The sequence below is a fragment of the Chrysemys picta genome, chromosome 8 (genome assembly GCF_011386835.1).
Source record: "Chrysemys picta bellii isolate R12L10 chromosome 8, ASM1138683v2, whole genome shotgun sequence".
In the NCBI taxonomy this organism is placed as follows: domain Eukaryota; kingdom Metazoa; phylum Chordata; order Testudines; family Emydidae; genus Chrysemys; species Chrysemys picta.
This window is the reverse complement of record NC_088798.1, coordinates 18,328,894-18,349,121: the sequence shown is the minus strand read 5'-3', so window position 1 is coordinate 18,349,121 and position 20,228 is coordinate 18,328,894. Positions and strand designations below refer to the sequence as shown.

At 41.9% G+C, this 20,228-nt stretch overlaps 1 protein-coding gene across 1 annotated transcript in view; it reads right to left on the bottom strand.

Annotated features, from left to right (window-relative positions):
- Positions 1-12,135: 12,135 nt before the first annotated feature.
- CACHD1 (cache domain containing 1) overlaps positions 12,136-20,228 on the bottom strand; it is a 203,710-nt gene continuing 195,617 nt past the window's right edge. Inside the window, 1 exon segment of the mRNA XM_005300064.5 lies at positions 12,136-13,845. Coding sequence (XP_005300121.1) covers positions 13,607-13,845 — 239 coding nt within the window. The 3' untranslated portion in view covers positions 12,136-13,606.

The window sequence follows — 20,228 nt, the reverse complement described above, 5'->3', positions numbered from 1 at the left end:
AATCCTCCCTATAATAATTATCTTCTCAACAATTGCTTACTTTATTGGCTTTTAAATGGGCTGCAGGGTATCTGAATATAGGTAATGGAAGGTTAATGTGCCATGTTAAAAGAAATGGTTCAGAAACTATATAGTTTTATTTCATTAGTGGAATAAAACTCATGTCAGAACCTATTGTACTATGAGTGCTTAATAGTTCAGATAAGTCTATCCATTTTTTTCTTGTTTAGAGACATTTAAAGAGCTAAATCTTACAGATAAAGATTAAGCAACTATTAATTACTTTGATCATGTGAAGCTAGTTGCATTGACAGAAAGGACTATTAAATTATTATATGAACATTGCATTTTTCAAGTCTCATTCTATAAAGTATTACATTCTCAGTAGAGATCCAGATTGAGTACTTGGATTCACACTTAGGGCCTAGTCCAGCAAGGACTTCTGCATGTAACTTTAACCATTGTACTACTCATCTGAGTAAAATGACTCACATGTATAAATCTTTGCTGGTTTCGGTATTGCTGTGGGATGCCTGAAATTTAGTATTTTTATGAATATGTTTATTTAGCTATGTGCCTGAAGCAAACCCCCCGAAACCGAATCAAAACATGTTTCTTATTCTCTCACCTACATCAGTGTAACCCCCCATTGGCAATGGAATTACTTCCCTTTTACGCTACTTCAAATAAGAGGAAATTATGTTCCCTATAACTCTAGAGGCTTGTCTACACACTGAAATTTTCCAACATAGGCTAGGTCTCCACTACCCGCCTGAATCGGCGGGTAGAAATCGATCTCTTGGGGATCGAATTATCGCGTCTCGTCGGGACACGACAATCGATCCCCAAATCAATGCTCTTACTCCACCAGCGGAAGTGGGAGTAAGCGCCGTCAACGGGGAGCCGCGGAGGTCGATTTTGTCGCCGTCCTCACAGCGGGGTAAGTTGGCTCCGATACGTCGAATTCAGCTACGCTATTCGCGTAGCTGAATTTGCGTATCTTAAATCGACCCCCCCCCCCCCCGTAGTGAAGACCTGCCCATAGTGATACCAGTATAATTATACTGCTGTAGTTATACCATTATAAATCCCTGTGTGGATTCGCTTATTCCAGAATAAGAGTGCTTTTTTCCAATTTAGCTTGTGTTACTTTGAAAGCAGTATAAAAGAGTACAGCCCTAAAACAATTACATTCTTACTTGCCCTTGTATAAACTGGGAATAATTCCACTGAAGTCAATTGAATTACACTCTTATAGGCAAGAAGGGAATCAGACCCATCTTGTCTAGATTTGGTTCAGGCCCATACCTGTAATCAAATCCCTATATGCGAATACTCCTAAATTTGAGGATTCAAATCTGCATCTGAACTGTCTTAAATTTTGGGGTGTTCCGATTCAGCCTAATACAGAAATAGGCTTGTACTGTGAATTTTCATAGGCCCATAATGTAGGAAGTAATTTGGTTCTTTAATGTGTTTTTACACCACCACAAACTAACAAACAAACAAAAAAGTGTAGTGATCCCTGACACCCTCACTCACGAATACAACTATACGTTGACATGACGTGGTCCTTGGATTGACCCTACACTGCATTTTGCTAAATTTTAATCTTGAACTTTGACTTTTCCTCTTATTTTTTTTATTACTATTTTAAATCAAATATAAATTTTAAAATCTTTGCTATCTTAAAATCTCTGTTTTGTACAAATAATGAGATTTGTTGCCTAAATAACAGTTAGAGATGGATCTGAGCCACAACATTTGTATCTGGATTCAAATTTCTCCAAAATTCAGTGACATTTGGACACATTTCTAATGATATTAAGATGCAAACAAACTAGTGTTTGTGTAGATGTAGTAACAGCCAAGGTTTAGAGCCAGGCACTGAATTTGGGAAAATCCAGACCACCTTCCCTGTAGTAGGAGATAAAGGAAATATGTAACTACAAACCCTTCAGAAAATGGTTACTTTGCTTATGTCTCCCTTTGGCATATTTTTTGAACTCTGGAACATTTTTATTCATTATTGAAATCCACCATTCCTATGACCAGGGTCCAGAATCCATCCACTGCAGCAAAATGTAAACTTTCATTTAAAAAAAGTTCTAGCCCTCCTTAATGCAAAAAAGAGTGTAAACCAATTTAAAAAAGTGTTTTCCAGAGTTCATATACAGCTTGAAAGAATAAACTCCAAGGTAAGAGTTGCCCCTTCCATCTCAATGGGGTATAATTTTAAAATATAAAGATTTACATGTTATTGTCAACATATTAATGAATTCAGTGCTGATCATTTAAGCATCCACCCAACATATTTATCCCACAAACGTAAATTGGTTCCAACAGCTACTATAGGTGCTAAATATAGTTTGCATTTTCAATACCAAATTCTGAAGCACAATGAAAATGAAAAGATTTGGGGGCAATGACTTAATATCAAATGAAACACCACAAGGGTAACAGTTACTGAGTTATTCATTTTTATGGTAAAATAAAAACCTGAAATAAAAAATCTGAATCTGTTGCATAATCTCCAGTCTGCTGCAGAATGCAGGGTCAGCTGTCTGTGATGTACATGATTATAAACTCGGTGATTAGCAATCAGAATAATTCTAGACACTCAGACTGAAGTTTTGATAGAGTCAGGCGTTATGGATTGATGAGTGTATGTGCTTAACTGTTATCTTCTGTATTAAAATAAGCCTATTTCAATTAATGTTTAGTTCTCAAAGTACTTAGGAACATAGGAATTACAATATTGGGTCAGATCTCAGATCCATCTAGTTAAGTGTCCTGTCCGACAGTGGCTAGCTGGCTAGCACCAGATTGTTTCCAAGACACAAAGTCGCAAGATTCAAGCAGAGATGCACAGTCAACAAATGGCCACTTTCTCTTTGCTTGTACATAACATGTCTACATAACATATGTAATGACACTAAATATTCTCTGTGTATTTCAATATATGACCAAAATCAGACATTTCTGAACTGTTGCACTTGACCTCCGTAACAACGCTAAAGCATGTTAAAAACTGATACACAAAATGTTCATGAGAGTCATCGTCACCTGGTTTACACTTAAAATGTAGATCAATGTAGCTATGGCACTCAGAGGTGTTTGCTGTAACTATGCCAACCTAACCCCGGACCTAGATGTGGCTATGTTGATGGAAGAATGCTTTCGTCAATCCAGCTACTGTTGCTTTGGGGAGGTGGTGTTCCTACAGCAATAGAAAAATCCCTTCCATTGCTGTAGGCCTTGTCTACGCTATGGGGTTATGCTAGTGTAGCCTTTGCCTACAACTGAAAATCCACTTCTTGACTGGAACTTGGTAGCTGTTAAAGATGGTACAGCACAACTATTCAGTGGTTAGCAGGGCTGCCCAGAGGATTCAGGGGGCCTGGGGCAAAGCGGGGGGAGCGGACATAAAAAAAAAGGCGCCACCCTCTGCGGCGCTTGTACTCACCGGGTGGCGCTCCGAGTCTGCGGCGGCGGGTCCTTCACTGGCTCTGGGTCTTCAGCAGCACTGAATGACCCCCCTGCCGCTGAAGTGCCGCCGAAGACCCAGAGCACCGCTGGGTGAGTAAAAATTCAAAAGGCGCCTCTAGCCAGGAAAGGGATTCTCGGCCAGGGCTTGCGGGGCCCCTGCGGAGCCCGGGGCAAATTGCCCCACTTGCCCTCCCCTCTGGGCGGCCCTGATGGTTACAAATAATGCATCAACAAGTCAGGTATACACTATATACTTTTTCCCGCATTGCTATGTCAGCAAGTGGTGTGAAATGTGATCCTTCGCGGACATAGCTGTTCCAACCAATGTCCCTAATGCAGACACAGCTATACTGGCAAAGCTGCTCTTTTATCAGTATAGCTTGTTTCGCTTGTTTACTGTACAAGTACAAAGCATTCCTTTGCCAGTATAGCTGTGCCCACACTAGGAGTGCTTTGACAGTACAGTATACCAGAATTCCTATAAAAATATATCACGCCTACTGTAGACATGGCCTCAATAAAAAGACATGGTTGGTTGACTGCAAGTATTCAGTTACCAATTTTATAGCATAGAAACAAGAAAAATATCTGTAAATAAATAGCAATTTTGGCTTCAGCAACAATAGCCATTTACACTAAATACAGAGCACTAAAAGTTAAACATTGCTATGTCTTACCTATCTATTGTTAGATTGTCGTAGGGTTTGTAATATGTATATTGTACTTGGTTTGGAGCATGCATTCATATAGCTTGTGAAGTAAAGTAAATAGCCGTTCAAAGAAAATCAATGCAATGAAACATAACTTATGTCTTTTTCCAGAACTGCAGTATTTATAATAGGATTTATAACCTTTGTTAATCAGGGCATATCTTCACCAGATCAGTTTGAAGGGTGTATTTAAACTTAGCAGGAATCTCCAAACAAAATCACCACAAAACAAGCCCATCTCTGAGTCATAACTCAGGACCAGAGAGAATGGGACTGAGCAGAAATATTACCCCTTAGGGCCCTAAGGATAAGTATACCTCTCTTCAGTAAACTGCACTGTAGGTTACTATACTCAAGAGGAGACCCCAGACCCCAACAACACACAGTGACACCCCTATCACAGTTCCCTCCCTGCTTCAGAATAAATCCTCCTCCCACCTGTATGGGCCTCATTCTCCCTCATCAATTTTAATGGGACTTTACTGGCCTGACAAGCCATGCTTCGGCAACGTTTGTATAAGAAAAAGTCTCCTCGGGTATCTGTCAGAGGCAGATGGGGTAACAGGGTGTTTGGAGTTCAATCCTGTGTATCTTTGTCATTTGTGTCCATTCCTGATCCAGTGGCAGGTTGCAAGGTGGTTACCTTCCTGCTCTTCAGCATGCTGCAAATCTGGGTTCCAGGCCCAGAAGTCCTTTCTTCCCCAGCCTCTTCTGTACATACATGCTACCTTTGCGCTGTGCCAAGGGAGGGGCTGGAGCCCAGTAATATTAGGTGGTGTCAGCTCTCACTTAAAAGGTTACTGGAGGCAAGAGTGTAGTTCCCAGCAAAGGGGAATTGGGGCAGGGTGGGAACATAGGAATTGCTTGTATCACACCCAAGGTCCATCTAGCCCAGTATTCTGTTTCAGACAGTTGCAAGTACCAAAATGCTTCAGAGGAAGGTGTAAGAACCCCTCAATAGTAGGAGGCCGATGTGAAACTGTCTGTCTCCAAGTTAGCTCTCATCCTGATCTCTCATTGTTAGAGATTAGCTTAAGCATGAGGTTTATTATCCCTTCCAAAATTGTAATTAATTAAAACGAGAGTTATCTGTATAAATGTCCAGTCCCATTTTGCTAAATTCTTGGTTTCACTAGCTGCCCATGGCAGGGAATTTTACAGTCTAAATTATGTGTTGTGTGCAAAGATATTTCTTTAATTGTGGGAGACAGCAGAAGGAAGTCCCAATTCAGTCCATCCTGTTAGGGGGCATAGCACAGACCCTCCCCCGCCCCCTTGCCAGCACAGTGACTCCAAAGGCATCACCAAATCTCTGGAAGATAGCTACCGCAATTTGAGAACTAGCAACTTTCCTGCAGCTACGAGACTGATTCAGCCAGGTTTACATCAAGTAACCGGGACCTATACCGGCACTATGAATAAAGGGTAGAGCAGACTAAGCAATTGCTTAGGGCCCTGAACAGTTAAAGGGGGCCCCTATTTGCTTTTTATTATAAGAATTTAACCATTTGAGTAAGGGGGGGGAGATATTCCTGCTTAGGGCCCCCAATGGGCTAGCACCGGCTCTGGGGCAAACCACTGTAGAGAGACTTGTGAATGAAAGGAGAGGAGTCTTTTACAATTTGTTGGAGTGAAAGACAGAGAGATAGGCAATGTCCAAAGAAAATGAAGGACAAAAAAGTGTAGACCTAGAATTGGGTGCAGTGTCAACTTCTGCTCCCCTCTCCAAGGTGACAGAGGACCTTTGCCCAGTGGAACTGGTGAAGAGCTACTGGAAAAAGGCGGGAAGAGGTCTAAGAGATGGAGGTCCCTTTCCCCCAATAAAGATGCTAGCATGAATGGTATTTGTGGAGTCTGCCAAGGGGAGTAGTGGAGGCAAAAGACATATCTGGCTTCAAGACTAAGCTTGATAAGTTTATGGAGGGGATGGTATGATGGGATAGCCTAATTTTGGCAATTAATTGATCTTCGACTATTAGCGGTAAATATGCACAATGGCTTGTGATGGGATGTTAGATGGGGTGGGATCTGAGTTACTACAGAGAATTCTTTCCTGGGTGTCTGGCTGGTGAGTCTTGCCCACATGCTCAGGGTTTAGCTGATCACCATATTTGGTGTCGGGAAGGAATTTTCCCTCAGGGCAGATCGGCAGAGGCCCTGGGGTTTTTTTTGCCTTCCTCTGTAGCGTGGGGCATGGGTCACTTGCTGGAGGATTCTCTACACCTTGAAGTCTTTAAACCATGATTTGAGGACTTCAATGGCTCAGCTATAGGTTAGGGGTTTGTTTCAGGAATGAGTGGGTGAGATTCTGTGGCCTGCATTGTGCAGGAGGTCGGACTAGATGATCATCATGGTCCCTTCTAAAGTCTTAAAGTCTATGATTCTATGAACAGATCTACCAATACAGTTCTGCAGCTTCACGAGGAGCCTATCATATAACACTATGGGTCAATGTTCTTACAGTTAAAGCAAAAATGGAATGCTAGTTGGTGTCCGCTAAAGGCCACCAGATTACCCCACAGAACAGGATGACCAGATCCTTAAACACCTACCTATAATATGTAGGAAAAAAAGCTGCATTTATCATAGGGGACTTCAATCGTGAGTGACATATGCTAAGGGTCTTATAACACAGGTACTACATATCCTTGGAATTTCTAAAAGGTACAGATGACTATTTCCTAACTCAAAAAGTGTTGCAGCCAACATGGAGGAATTCTAGAACCTCATCTAGGCAGATAAAAGAACTGATCACAGAACTAAGAAGTAGTGATTGCTTAGGTGCAAGTGATCATGACTTGAAAAGGATGTCAAAATTGTTTTCTAGGGACAGAAACAAAATAAGTGAGACTGAAGGGTCACCAAAGAGAAAGGGAAACTAACAGAGGTGAAAGTAAGCCAGTATGGCATACCGGCAAGAGCCAGTATGCTGTGCCGGACCGGACCAGGTTCCCCAGGCTGGCGATTTAAAGGGCCCAAGGCTTCCTGCAGCGGTTGGAGCCCCGGGCCTTTTAAATCGCCTCTTGAGCCCTGTTGCCGGAACCCTGGGGTACGGCGGCATGGCTCCGGCGGTGATTTAAAGGGCCATGGGCTCCAACCGCTGCGGGGAGCCCTGAGTCCTTTAAATCGCCGCCCGAGCCCAGTTGCCGGAGCCCTGGGGTAATGGCGGCAGGGCTCCGGCGGTGATTTAAAGATCCCGGGGCTCCAGCTGCTGCGGGGAGCCCTGGGACTTTTAAATCGCCCCTGAGCTCCCAGCCGCCTCTGCAGCTCGTAGCTCCAGAGGTGATTTAAAGGACCTGGGTATTTAAAGGCCCCGCCTCTTCTGGTTGAGGCCATGCCCCCTGCTCAGGACTCCGACGTACCGGTAAGTCCTTTTAAGTTACTGTCACCCCTGGAAACCAAACAAAAAACCAAACCACACACAGGTACCATGAAAATTGTGAAATCAAACCATTGGGCCAGATGCTTTGCTGTGTAAATCAGCATAGCCCCATTATTACTCTCATTTACACCAACTGAGAATCTGGCTCTTTGTGGAAAGAAGAACTGACAAAAATCTCTGTAATGCATTGGCACTCAAGTCACACAGTAAGTGACTGAATAACTGGCACATATTGAGAGAGGGTCACATACATCTCATTGGTCATTGGTTTTCAGTCTGACAGCTAGCTTGTCATTTACCATTCTGCGAGACTTCAGTGTTTAGATTGGACATTTCACAATAATCCATAAGGCTGTCCCTAAAAAATGTAATAACTTATTAAAATGTGGAAAATTGGCAACACAGAAACCTTCCCATGGGCATTTTAAATTTATGTGAGTTTAAACTATTTTCCTATTCAATAATAAAAAGGAATGGTTTCCACAGAAACTGTCATGTGACTTATTTGCTGTTTGTGAGAAAAAGAAACACTTACTGATGTCTCAGACTGACTTCTATAGTTTTTTTCTGTTTTTATGAGGAGGAAAAAAAAATTCCACTCTCCTGTTATGCAGGTTTTCTGGATGAGGTTACAAAAATAACTCACTTAGGTTTATGTTTTCAGAAACTTTTTTTTTCAGTCTGGCTGCAATTAAAATAAACAGATTTTGAGCTGTTAATATTATTGTGCAAGAATTACATCTTGTAGATTAATTACTAGAACTTGCAACTCTTGAAATGATGTGAGATTCAAACAGAAATTCAACATTATGCCATTAGAATTCACAGTAGAATTCAACTAAATAAAATTTCTCTAAGAGAGAAAATTGGAGATTGAATATACATTTGGACTATAACTATTTCACAGACTTTCTTTTTTCCCTGCTATTGGCAGTGCCAAATTATTTCAGCACACGTCTAATTTTATTACCTATGGTTATGGTGGAAGAGTTAAGTTCCCAGTTTAATCCACCAATTAAAAAAAAGCTGGAAATGTTCAACATTCTAATGCAAGACTGGTCCATTATTCAACTGCCATCACACCATGAGATGCAAAATAAAGAATGAAGACAGGCATGTTTTTAAGGACTTCCATATGGCATGGTGCAACAGGCTCCCTTCTCCAGCCTTTAGACCACCACCAACAGGCCAGATGCTTTTGAATTTAACAACACCAGTATTTTATTCATTGGGTCTCCTTCCCCAGATCACCAGTATAGCCTTGTGCAGCAAGTTCCTTTCTTCCTTTTAACAGATTTTTCTTATATGTCACCAGCTTTGCAACAATTTGAACACATTTCTTTTATCATTTTTTGTTTCACCTCTTTGAACAGAACCTTACAACCTTACAAGATTCACTATCATCAGCACCCATACTGCTGGCTTTTGTGAGTACTTCATGAATTATCTTCTGTTCCCTTTCTCACTTTGAATGGGCAAGGTTCAGATAACTTTTCATGATTTAAGTGCCTGACAAAATGTCTCTAGACAACTTATAACCAACTTTCCTTTCAAAATCATGTTGCCAAAGCAATAATTCCAACAAGTAAAAATAATCTTCTTTGATCCATTGTGAAGCTATAAATCTTGAACATGTAAACAGCTTCACTGACCTGAGTGGACTAGCTGGGTTACTCATAAGAGCCATACTCACACAATAGCCATTAACACATCATAATCTGTTAAAATTACTGAAGGCATTAAGATCATTTAGGCTCAATGAACACACATATATAATGAAGCTCATCATATCTTTAGTACTGAACAGGCTTAAAAATTCATTTTCCTGGAAGAATGAAGAGAAAACGTGTGTAATGAGGCTGACTTAATTGAGAGAGTTTCAGAAATCAAAGCAAGTAAAAATTAATTAAAGGCCACATGGTCTATTGGTTAGAGCTAAGATCCAGCAGGCTCCTGGGAACTCATCTGAGCAAACAGTTCTTTGTGTGTCCTTGAACCTCAGTCAACACTGCTGAATAGCTGGGGGAGGGCATGGCAGCAAGACCCTCATTAAAAAGAAAAATGCTGCAGCTCATCTTTTCTGAGTACATTTATTTCATTCTCTCACTCCACTAAGCACCCTCCTGTAGACAAACACTCGCACCTCTTTATATACTGGACTTTTTGTTTTGTCAGTCCAATAAATGTCTCACATTGAAGCAGATTCGCCAAGAGCACGTGTCCCCGAATGGGCACAGCCAGCTTTCAGCTATCAAAGTGCTTGGAACTGGGATTTGGTAAACCTGTACATTCTGTAGACTATGGAACGGTGTCCTTGCTTAGTACTCTACAATAAAACAAGGGTATGACAAAAGTCCTCCTGTGTTCAATTGCATCTCAAAGTAGCTAAAATTGAGAGGACAAACCAGAGACCGGTTACTCCCTTTGCAGGGTGGCTGATTTAAGGGTTGGGGCAAAGAACTGGGCACTGTGTTGACAGTATGTTTGTCCTTATATAAATCTAGGCAGGAATGCATGTGAGAAAGGGCTAAGAACTTCACCATTCACCCGGGAGGGATGACAATCATGGTACAACTACTTTGATAGCCAGGGTAGGGACTTATATGGAGCTGTTCACCTTGTTGTTTCAGACTGGTACCACCTATCAGCTCAGGGCTTTAAGATGGCTACAGAGCTAGAAACTCTCATAATGAAGTTAATAGTCTGCCAACGCAGCTCTTCTTATTCTCAAGTTATGTAATAGCAGAAGCTTCGGCTGTTCTCATTATTGCAAGCACATATCAGGGGTCCCTCTCCATAGGAACTGGGCGTACTGTAAATGGTTAAGAATAAAAACAACAAAACAAGGACTAAATACACACACCCCGACCCCTTGCAGTTCAGCAACCTCCAAGGCTGATTGCTGGGGTTTTGATTAAGCAACTAGCAGAAAGCCTGGACAAAGAGATATGTCATACAATGCTTCCTCAATGCAGCTTAGATGTATTTCTGACAGAAGCAACTTCCAGAAACTAAGGCTTGCTACTGAGAACACACTGCTGTCTGTTCCTATTCACACGTTAGCAGGCAATGTTTTAACTTAAAACACAACTAGGTAAAATATTTCAGTTAAAAAAATTAGTAATTTACTCTCCGCTAAGTGGTGTAAGTGTTATTAATCTGTTTTCCTTTATGCTGTCTGCATTCACACACATCAATAAAACAATTAGATATTATACATAGATTTCAGATTGAAGCTATTAAAATGTTACAGTGGATACACTGGAGTAGCGGGACATTGATTTCTAGCTCATAAATATGACATTACAAGGTTAATAAATTTGTATGTACATTCTGTAAATAATATTGTTAGTTTAATTAGGGCTTTACTTACCTGGCCTCTTTCTGATAACGAAAAAGGGCCACATCCTCAGCTGGTGTAAATCAGAATGTACTTCAGTGGAGCTATACTAATTACACCAGGTGTGGATCTGGCCAATTGTATTTTTTTCTTTCGTTTCCATTTATGCTACTGTACACGTAAAGAAAACTATACTGTTATAACTCAAACTAAAGGACTAGGGGGAACGGTAGTATACTCCATTAGTTCAAGAGCCTCTACTAAGGACTTATCTACATGGGGAAGTTAGTGTGACATAAGCTAGCATGTGAATTTGGAATGCCATAACTATTCTGCAGTAACCCCCTGTGTGGACACTTTTGTTTTGCACCGAGTGCCTTTTTTGTGACTTAGTTTAATCCACTTTAAAGTGGACTAAAATGAGAGCTCTGTAGGGGTACTACAGGATTGGATAATTACTTAAGAGTAACTACAGGATTGTGCTTAATATACAGTACAAACTATTTACAAAACCTTTTGCAATTTTTGTTTATTTCAGCAATTTCCATCTCTGAAGGCTGAAGCCCACGTTCACTTTTATGCTTAAAATGTCCTGCTTCTTAACTACATATGCTTTTTGTTTGGCCTAACGCTAATGCTGAGATGGCATATTTTCCCTTTCCCTTGGCAAATATGAAAAGAGTAGTAGCTCATTGCCCAAGAGGTATTACCGTTGAGTCTCACTCAGAACTCCCAGTAAGTCGGGCACAAAGATCAAAGATATTCTGTGCTCCAAAAAAAGAAACAAGATTCTAGCATGAACATCTCAAAAACATGAACAGGATTTAATATCTTTCAGGAACTGCCTGCTCAGCCAAAAAAAACCCACCACCACCATAAAACCAGCAATAAACAGCAAAGCAAACACAACCACATTTTCAATACCTTATTTTTTCTATACGCTGTTATTATTGGCTAAGGTAAGCTTGCATTGTGCTTGAACTTTCCCAGGAGATTTACTGTTCGAAGTAGTTACAAACAGGGCTTCTTAAAATAGATTTTTAAAACAAATACTGTAAACTGCCTGTAAAAATTAAGCCCATCAGAACTAGAGATAGAACCATTGAAATAAGAGAGGAGTCCTGACAGTTTACAGAACTTTCCTTTGAGATGCCCATTCAGCCACAGAATGAGAGGGAAATGAAAGGGAATAATCGGAGTTCAACCATAAGTAATTCACAGAACTATACTTTATACAGTTTATTTCACTAGAGATTGAAATTTTATACATAGTATAAAGGGGTATCCTGATATCACACATATACTTACTTTACTGTACTGTTTATGAACCAATTTTTTTTTACATAATACAGTATTAAGTACCCTATTCATTCAAACAGTATTCAGAAATCTTAAAAAAAAAAATCTACATAAATGGATGTTTACCATATGCACAGTGCAAGAATGTTTTAGAACATTTTAATCACACAATGTGAATCTAAAATACAACACTGTGATTTAAAACTAATTTAAAATTATGACGCCCCATGTTGTATTAGCGAGACTTGATTAATCCCTGCATGAATCACAAAGCAGTATTAAATTCCAGATAAACAGCAGCAGTTTATAATTACGATTTCAACAGAAACCTTCTGTAACAACCTGAATTTTACAATGTGTTTTACCACCTTCTGGTTTTGCCAATGGTCTAAGGAAACAGAGAAATGGGATGTTTTTCATTTTGGAATTCTCTGATCGTTAATGCAGTTCAAACTGTATTATTACAGTGAAGGGAATCCTGTCCCAGATCTTGAGGGCATTTAAGAGTGGGTCAGAGGTGTAAAGACAGGGAGAATACTTAGTGCTTTGGTAGGAAAGCAGAGGATTCTTCCCTTTTGCAAATTTTAAAAAACCCAACCGATTACAAATCAGGTGGTAAAGTTTACACAAAACGACTGTGGTTAGAAAACATGTAAACAAATCTGAGAGTGATTCTTCATTTTCCCTTTTTGCAAAGTGGGGCTGTGGATGAATATCAGCTAATAAGAAGCAGACACCTTCCTTGGAAGAATGACTTCACCATCACACAGAATGTATGCTGTCCTTGTCAATAGTCACTAATGTGTTTTTCCCCTTTCCCCAAAGTTTATGAATGTTTCAAGTTCAATAAATAGTAGAAAAATAATCCTTTACTTAAAAATCTTGAGATGCATTGTCCCAGGTCCCACACAGCAATTGTAAGAGCAATGTACTTTCTAAAAGACGAACGGAAACCTCAAAAAACCCATTTCTGTATCCAGCACCCTTTTTGTCTCTGGTTGCACAGATTTATACTCTTCCAGTTAAGGAAAGTAAAACATCTTCATCTTCTTTGAGCTCTCCCTTCTCTTGGCTCAGCTTAACAGGGTTCCTAAAGCTTTAGTTAGTGTATAAACTTTTATCTCTGTGTTTGGAGGTCTAACAGGCCTCCCGCTGCATTTTATTAAAATGTTATGGCAGGTCCATTCATCATGCTCATTTTCCCTCCATTCCAGAGCCAACATTACATTTTGTAAATGTAAATGTTGTGTGCATGTAACAGTTTCTTTAGGAAGGTAGTTAAACCACTCCTGGTAAAAGCACAACCACAAAGCTCCCCATTGCTGTATGGATCGTTGCTAACAAACTGCATTTCTTCTGTCATCTTTTCCCAAAGAATAAAATGTATTAGCATTCCGCATCCACAGTGTGCACTGTGACTGCCGCCTGTAAGTGGTGGCTGTGATGAAGAGTTGGATGGTGCAACCTGTAGTGGTGAAACTTATGACTCAAGAGTGCAGCTGTTTGAGGTGGGGTATCCAGATCTAAATCTTCATCATGGTTTCCAACGTCAACACCAGCTGATAGTGGATCATTATTGCATGGAGGATTTTCACTGTCTTCCTGAGGACTCATAGTGCTATAGCCTAGAACACAAAACAATACCATTAAGAACAGATGGTCTAGGGCAAAAGGCCCAACATTTCAAGGTAGTGAATGCCCCCAAACCCATTAAGATCAATGGAGGAACTCAATAATTTACAGAATAGGGCCCAACAAACAAACAGTTTTAAAATAAAGACACACAGTAGACAATCTTGTACAGTTTTAAAATAATTCCCTCTTCTCCCTGCTTTTAAATAGCCTGTTGGCAGCCTCACTTTGAAATATCTGGTTCCCTACCAAACAAACAAACAAACAAACCTATCTACCTACTGGCATTTATTTAAAAATATACAATAAAGAAGAAGTATGGTTTTGGAGACAAAAGCCTTAAAAATTATTTGGACTTTGCAAATAGATAAGGAACAAAAACTAAGTCAAATTTGAGCTACACTCTTTAAATTGTGCATTATTCCCATTCCTAATAAACTAAAACTTCCTTAGAAAAGCCATCAACTATTCTAATGGTAAATACTTCACATTATCTCTGTATGATTTTTTTAAATGATATATATATTTAAAATGAAAAAGATCCTTGCAGATGAAAGTGTTCTATTTTCAAAGTTCTGGGATTTTTGTAAAAAAATATTACAGAACTTTCCTTAAAGTTTCAGAAGTAACAGAATATTAATATTCTGATGAATCTACTGCCAGCATCTATCAGTACTTACCTATCAGCTGCCCTGCTCAGATTTGTGACAGCCAAACCAATCTGCTTGTAGACAGCTGAGTAGAAATGTTTTGTAACTAAATATATACATATCCATCCATCCATCCATCCATCCATCCACACACACACACACACACAGCGTTAAAGAGTTACATCTAGTGAATCTATAAGAATGTACTTAGAATGGATTAATCAAGCCAAATCCTGCAGACTCTTTTCTGGCTAAAATCTCATGAAATGAAATGGCTACAGCAGGGAGACAGAGGGAAATACTCTAAGTGAGTATCACAATGTACCCAGCCTACCAGCTGCCTGAAATCTTGCCTGATCTCAGACAAGTGCCACAGCATATCTACTGCAAAACCCTCAAAGCAGCCTGATATGCCTGTGTTCAAAGTATCACATGCATCCTTGCAACTGATCAGACTGGATTTCTTACAAGAATATTAATTTGGTCTACCAAGAAAGAAAGATAATCAAAATACATCTTATATCACCTAACTCCTAAAGAGGCTTTCATCTCATGCAGCTAGTTTAATCTAGAATACCAAAAGTGAATTTCAGTTTGGTCATAGCATTCCCTGAACTTCATTTATGTGCTGTAACTATGAGAACAGTATAACAGTTCTGAAAACAAAACCCACAAAAAATAGAAAATTTAGTTCCCTGCTAAATGAGGGCTTATGTTTTGTTACCTTTCAACTGTTTTAGGGTCTTGAGACTAATGTAAATTAGTTGAAAAACTGGTTACTGGACTGTTAAAAAATACAGTTTAATGCTATTGATTTCACCATGTATTTGCTGTGTGGTCTAGCAACCTCTGTTCAGCTGTTTTCTGGTCTTGCATTTCTTCTACATAAAAAAATCTCTCATTTCTTTGAGAGAAGAGATACTGAATTGTATGTGACTCAAGTGTTAAACTGCAAATCTTTCACATATATTAAGGTGTACAACTGTCTTTTCCACTGTGCTGCTGCTTTAGTCATTGATAAAGCTTCACACATACTTAGTACTTTTTATCTTCATGGACTTTACAAATATTAAATAACTTAAGACTCAGCACTCAGGTGAGATAGACTAGCAACACTTTACAAACGAGGATAGTATGGCCAGGTCTACACCTAATAATTAGGTCAACCTAGCTATATGGCTCAGGGCTATGAAAAAATTCACACTCAATGTGACTTAGTTGGGTCAATGTAAACTCCACTGTAGATGCAACGAGATCGACAGAAGAATTATTCTGTCGACCTAGCTGCCACCTCTTGGAGACATGGATTAATTACATTGGCAGAAAAACCTCCTCCATTGATGTAGCGAGTGCTACCATGGCACAGCTGCATTGTCGTAGCTGTGCTGCTGTAGTGTAGACATAGCCTGAGGCTCAGAAAGGTTAACTCACTTGTGCAAGGTCACCTGGGATGTCAGGGGCAGGTCCGGGGTTATTACTGCAGGGTTACGGGGGAACACAGAAGGTAACTATGGGGTTGGGAAGCAGAGGTAGAGGACAGAGCAGGAATAAGCAGCGGACCTCACTGCCCTGCTGGAGAGTGCCTGGTTCCCTGGCCCAATGGGCAACCGTATTCTACTCCCAGGCAACCCCTCCCATTCCAAAGAGAACACTGTTTTTGTTATCTGTACAATCGGTAGTTTTTACGATTGTTGAATTCCCTCTCTGAGAAGATACTGTCCAAGAGTAGTGAAAAGTGACTAATGATCTTGGCTGCCTCAATTTTTGGATTCTCAAACTGATCTTTGGAAAATCAGGGTTCTCTAAAGGTGTGTCACCTTCGGCACCTGAAATCACTCGTTACTTTTCACAATCTGAGTCATAGTGTCCCTTTAGCTGAGAAAAAACAGGATGATGATGGGGAATCTGGTCTCTCCTATCTGCGATGAAGCTATGGATATCTAAAAGAGGAAGTAACTTACCTGTAACTGGAGATTCTTGAGATGTGTGGTCCCTACCTGTATTCCACTGTGAGGTTACACATCCGCACCACACCCCCAGGGTCGGAGAGTTTTGACGGCAGTGCTGTTGGTCCACGCAAGTGCCCTGGCTCACTTTGTGCTTCCGACTGAGGCAATTTTGCTCCCCCTTGCTTGTTGATATACAATACAGTTGCAGTGTTGTCCGACATTATCAGGATGCGGTGAGTGGATGAATGGGGAAAAAAAAAAACTCCTGCTTTCCTTACTGCCCAAAGTTTCAGGACATCAGTGTGCACACCCCTGGACTCTTGGGGTGTCCATGTCCCTTGTGTGGTAGTGTGGTTGTCCACATGAGCTTTCCAGACTAGTCGGGACGCGACAGTAATGACAGTTTTGCCTGGAGAAGAGGGGGGACACCATATATACATGATTAAATGTTTGTCCACCACTGGAGGGAAGGACAGTATGTCGATGGGAACTGTGAAGGGAAGGTTCATAGATGACTTGGTGAGGACACTGACTGTAGTCTTGCTTGAAGATAACGAAGGTGGAGTCTCCCGAATGGAGTGATCTATGGGCATGAGGCCACGTGGACAAGTATGGACAGGCATGCCTTGGTCGTCACTCAAGGATTGCTCATAATGCGAGCTAATGATTTCGTTCATAGTCTGGAACCTGTCTGTGAGTAAGCCTCGCAGTGATAGAGTTCAAAGTTGCCCCAGTGAAGTCCACAGACTGCGTGGGGGTGAAGACAGACTTTTCGATGTTTACACTGACTCCCAGAGAGGTGAGGAGGTGGAGGATCATAGAAATACATGTGTAGGCCTCTTGATAGGATCTGGCGGTGAGCAGCCAGTTGTTGAGGTACAGGAAAAAAAGTAGGCCATTATGTCTGACATGAGCATCCACCACTGAAAATACCTTTGAATACCCTGGCGGCGGTAGCTATCCCGAATGGTAGCACTCTATATTACAAATGGTCGGATCCCACCATAAATCTGAAAGTGTCTGTGGGTGGGACAAACATGTATGTGAAAGTAGGAGTCTTTCATATCGAGAGCCATGAACTACATACCTTTATCTAACGATGAAATTATCGCTGCCAACATGACAGACATCTGAGCTTGTGGATGAAGCAACTGAGATGACAGAGGTTGAGGATTGGTCTTCACCCGCCCTTCTGGTTGGGTATGAAGAAGTAGGTCGAGTAAAATCCCATTCCATGATATTGTGGTGGAGGAACACGTTCTATTTCCCCTCACTGCAGTAAAGAGCTCACCTCTTAGGTGTGAATAGTGTCATGAGAGTGGTCCCCGAAGAGATGGGAACAGGGGTTTTCGAGGAGGTAGTGTCACAAACTCGATTGTATAGCCATAGTGGATGATGTTCAGCACCCACCTGTCTATTGTACTTCAGGTGTTGAAAAAGAGTGCTAGACGACCCCCAAATGGAGTAGTGTGGTTGTGAGGTGTTAAGCTTATCGGTTCACGGATGTCGAGCTCGCATCAAAAATATCTCCTGGCCGAGGGTTGAGATTGAAATGTCGACGCCATAGCAGGAGGCATGGGAAAGAGGGACCTTTGAACCTTTTTTTTTTTACGTGATGGTTTGGATGGTCTTTGGTGGTGAAAGTGTTGGCACCTATACTGTGGTGTGGTTGACTGGTGATGAAACTTCCTTTTGGGGGCAGGTGTATAAACGCCCAGTGATTGAAGGGTGGCCCTAGAATCCTTGAGGGTGTGCAGGGAATCGTCTGTCTTCAAGAAGTGGGATTCATCAAAGGGGAGGTCCTCACTGGTGTTCTGGACCTCCCTGGGGAATCCTGTAGAATGGAGCCAGGACTCCCTTCACATAATGATGACCATAGGCATGACCCTAGAGGAAGTATCAGCCGCATCAAATGCGGTTCTGGCTATTAATTTACCTTCCTCAATGAGAGCTTGGAAATAGGTACAGTCCTAATGTGGGAGACTGCTGGTGAATTCCTCAAACAGCATAACTGAGGAAATCATATTTAGCCAATAGCGCTTGATAATTGGCTATCTTGAATTGTAAACTGGAGGATGAGAAAACCCCCTTCCCAGTAGGTCTAAGCACAGGTGCTGACTTGTATTTTTACTGGTGGGCGCTCCACCTCTTCCCTGAGGCCCCGCTCTCACTCCACCTCTTTCCGCCCCCACTCTGCCCCCTCCCCCGAGGCCCCGCTCTCCCTCCTCTCTGTCCCGCCCTTCCCCAGTGCATCCCACCTGCTGAACAGCTGATTGGCAGCCAGCCCTGGGGGCTGGAACCAGTGTGGCCAGTGGGTGCTGAGCACCCCCTATTTTTTTCCTTGGGTACTTGAGCCCCAGAGCACCCAAGTAGCTGGTGCCTATGGGTCTAAGCATTTTCCTTTTTAACTACTGGCATAGATCTAGGATTTTGCTGCTTGGATCTTTTGGAAGCAGCCTGAACCACCAGAGAATTGGGAGAGAGGTGAGAAAATAGAAATTCTGAGCCTTTAGTTGGTACACAATAGTCTCTCCACACCCTTGAGGGTAGGAGCACAGGTGGCGGGAGCGTGCCACACCATTCTAGCCAGCTCCTTGTTGACATGGAGGGCAAAACTTGTGAGCGTTGAGGTATGGAGGATGTTCAAGAGCTTGTGTTGAGTGTCTTGGATTTCCTCTAATGGGATCTGAAGTTCCCCAGCAACTGTGCAGCAGGTCTTGGAATTGCTTGACGTCATCCAGGGGAGAAGGAGATGTCGAAGTCACTGCTTTCTCCAGTGACGATGATGGTAGTTTATTCAGTTCTGGTGGAACCGCTGGAACCAGAGCATAGTATTCTCCTCGGTCGTCAGATCCGAGGGCAAGTTTGATGGTTCCCTTGGAGGGGAAGCAGGAGGCGACTCCCTAGAGAACTCAGGAGGAGGGTACTGGTCCCAGGGTCCTCAATATGGCCAGTTGGAGGGATCAATGGATGCTCGTAGAGGTCCCGTGCTAATGACTCAGAGGCAGATGTGGCGGTGGCTGTTCCCATGCAAGTCTTTTGGGAAATGGGTAAGAGCAGTATGGGAGAGGCAGTTCTTCCGGTGGGTCTGAATCCCCCAAGGAAGAAAAGGTTGACGGGGTTCCAACAGTGGCAACACTGGTGCAGCCAGAGACATGTATGTTATATGTGGTGGGAGTGACAGGCTCAGTACTGCAGGGAGCTCTCTTAGGGGAGATGAGTTCTCTGGGGACTGAAGGTCCTGATGGAGTGGGGGGATTCTGGATCTGGGAAAGCAAAAATGTCTTGTAAAGCAGCCATGGATCCGGATCTCCCATGAGTGAGAGGGATTCTATCTGTTTGGGCTGCCAGAGCTGGTGCCGAAGCTGGTATCCGGCCGTGGTCAGACTTCACCGGTATTGGGAGGGTCCTGGGTCTTGTGAGGAGCCGGGGATGGCAGTACCAGTGGGGGCCATTCTGGAGGTGGTGCAACCCAATGTTTCTGACCATTCTTCTCATGCCTAAAGGACTTAGTACGTCCTAAGTCCTCATGAGCAGAGCTGGTGGATGGAAAGTCCGATTTTTTTAACGTTGACTTAGAGGAAGACTTAGTCCCATGTTTATAGCAATGCTTCCTAATATCCTGATTGGGCCCTGCCATGGGATCTGTAGTAATGGATTCACTGGCACCAGAGTCAGACTTTGTAGTGGGAGGTGCACTCCTTACTGAATCAGGCTGATAAACGGGGAGGGTAGTTCCCAGCCTAGGTCCAATTGGGGTCTCATGGCCACCTCCTT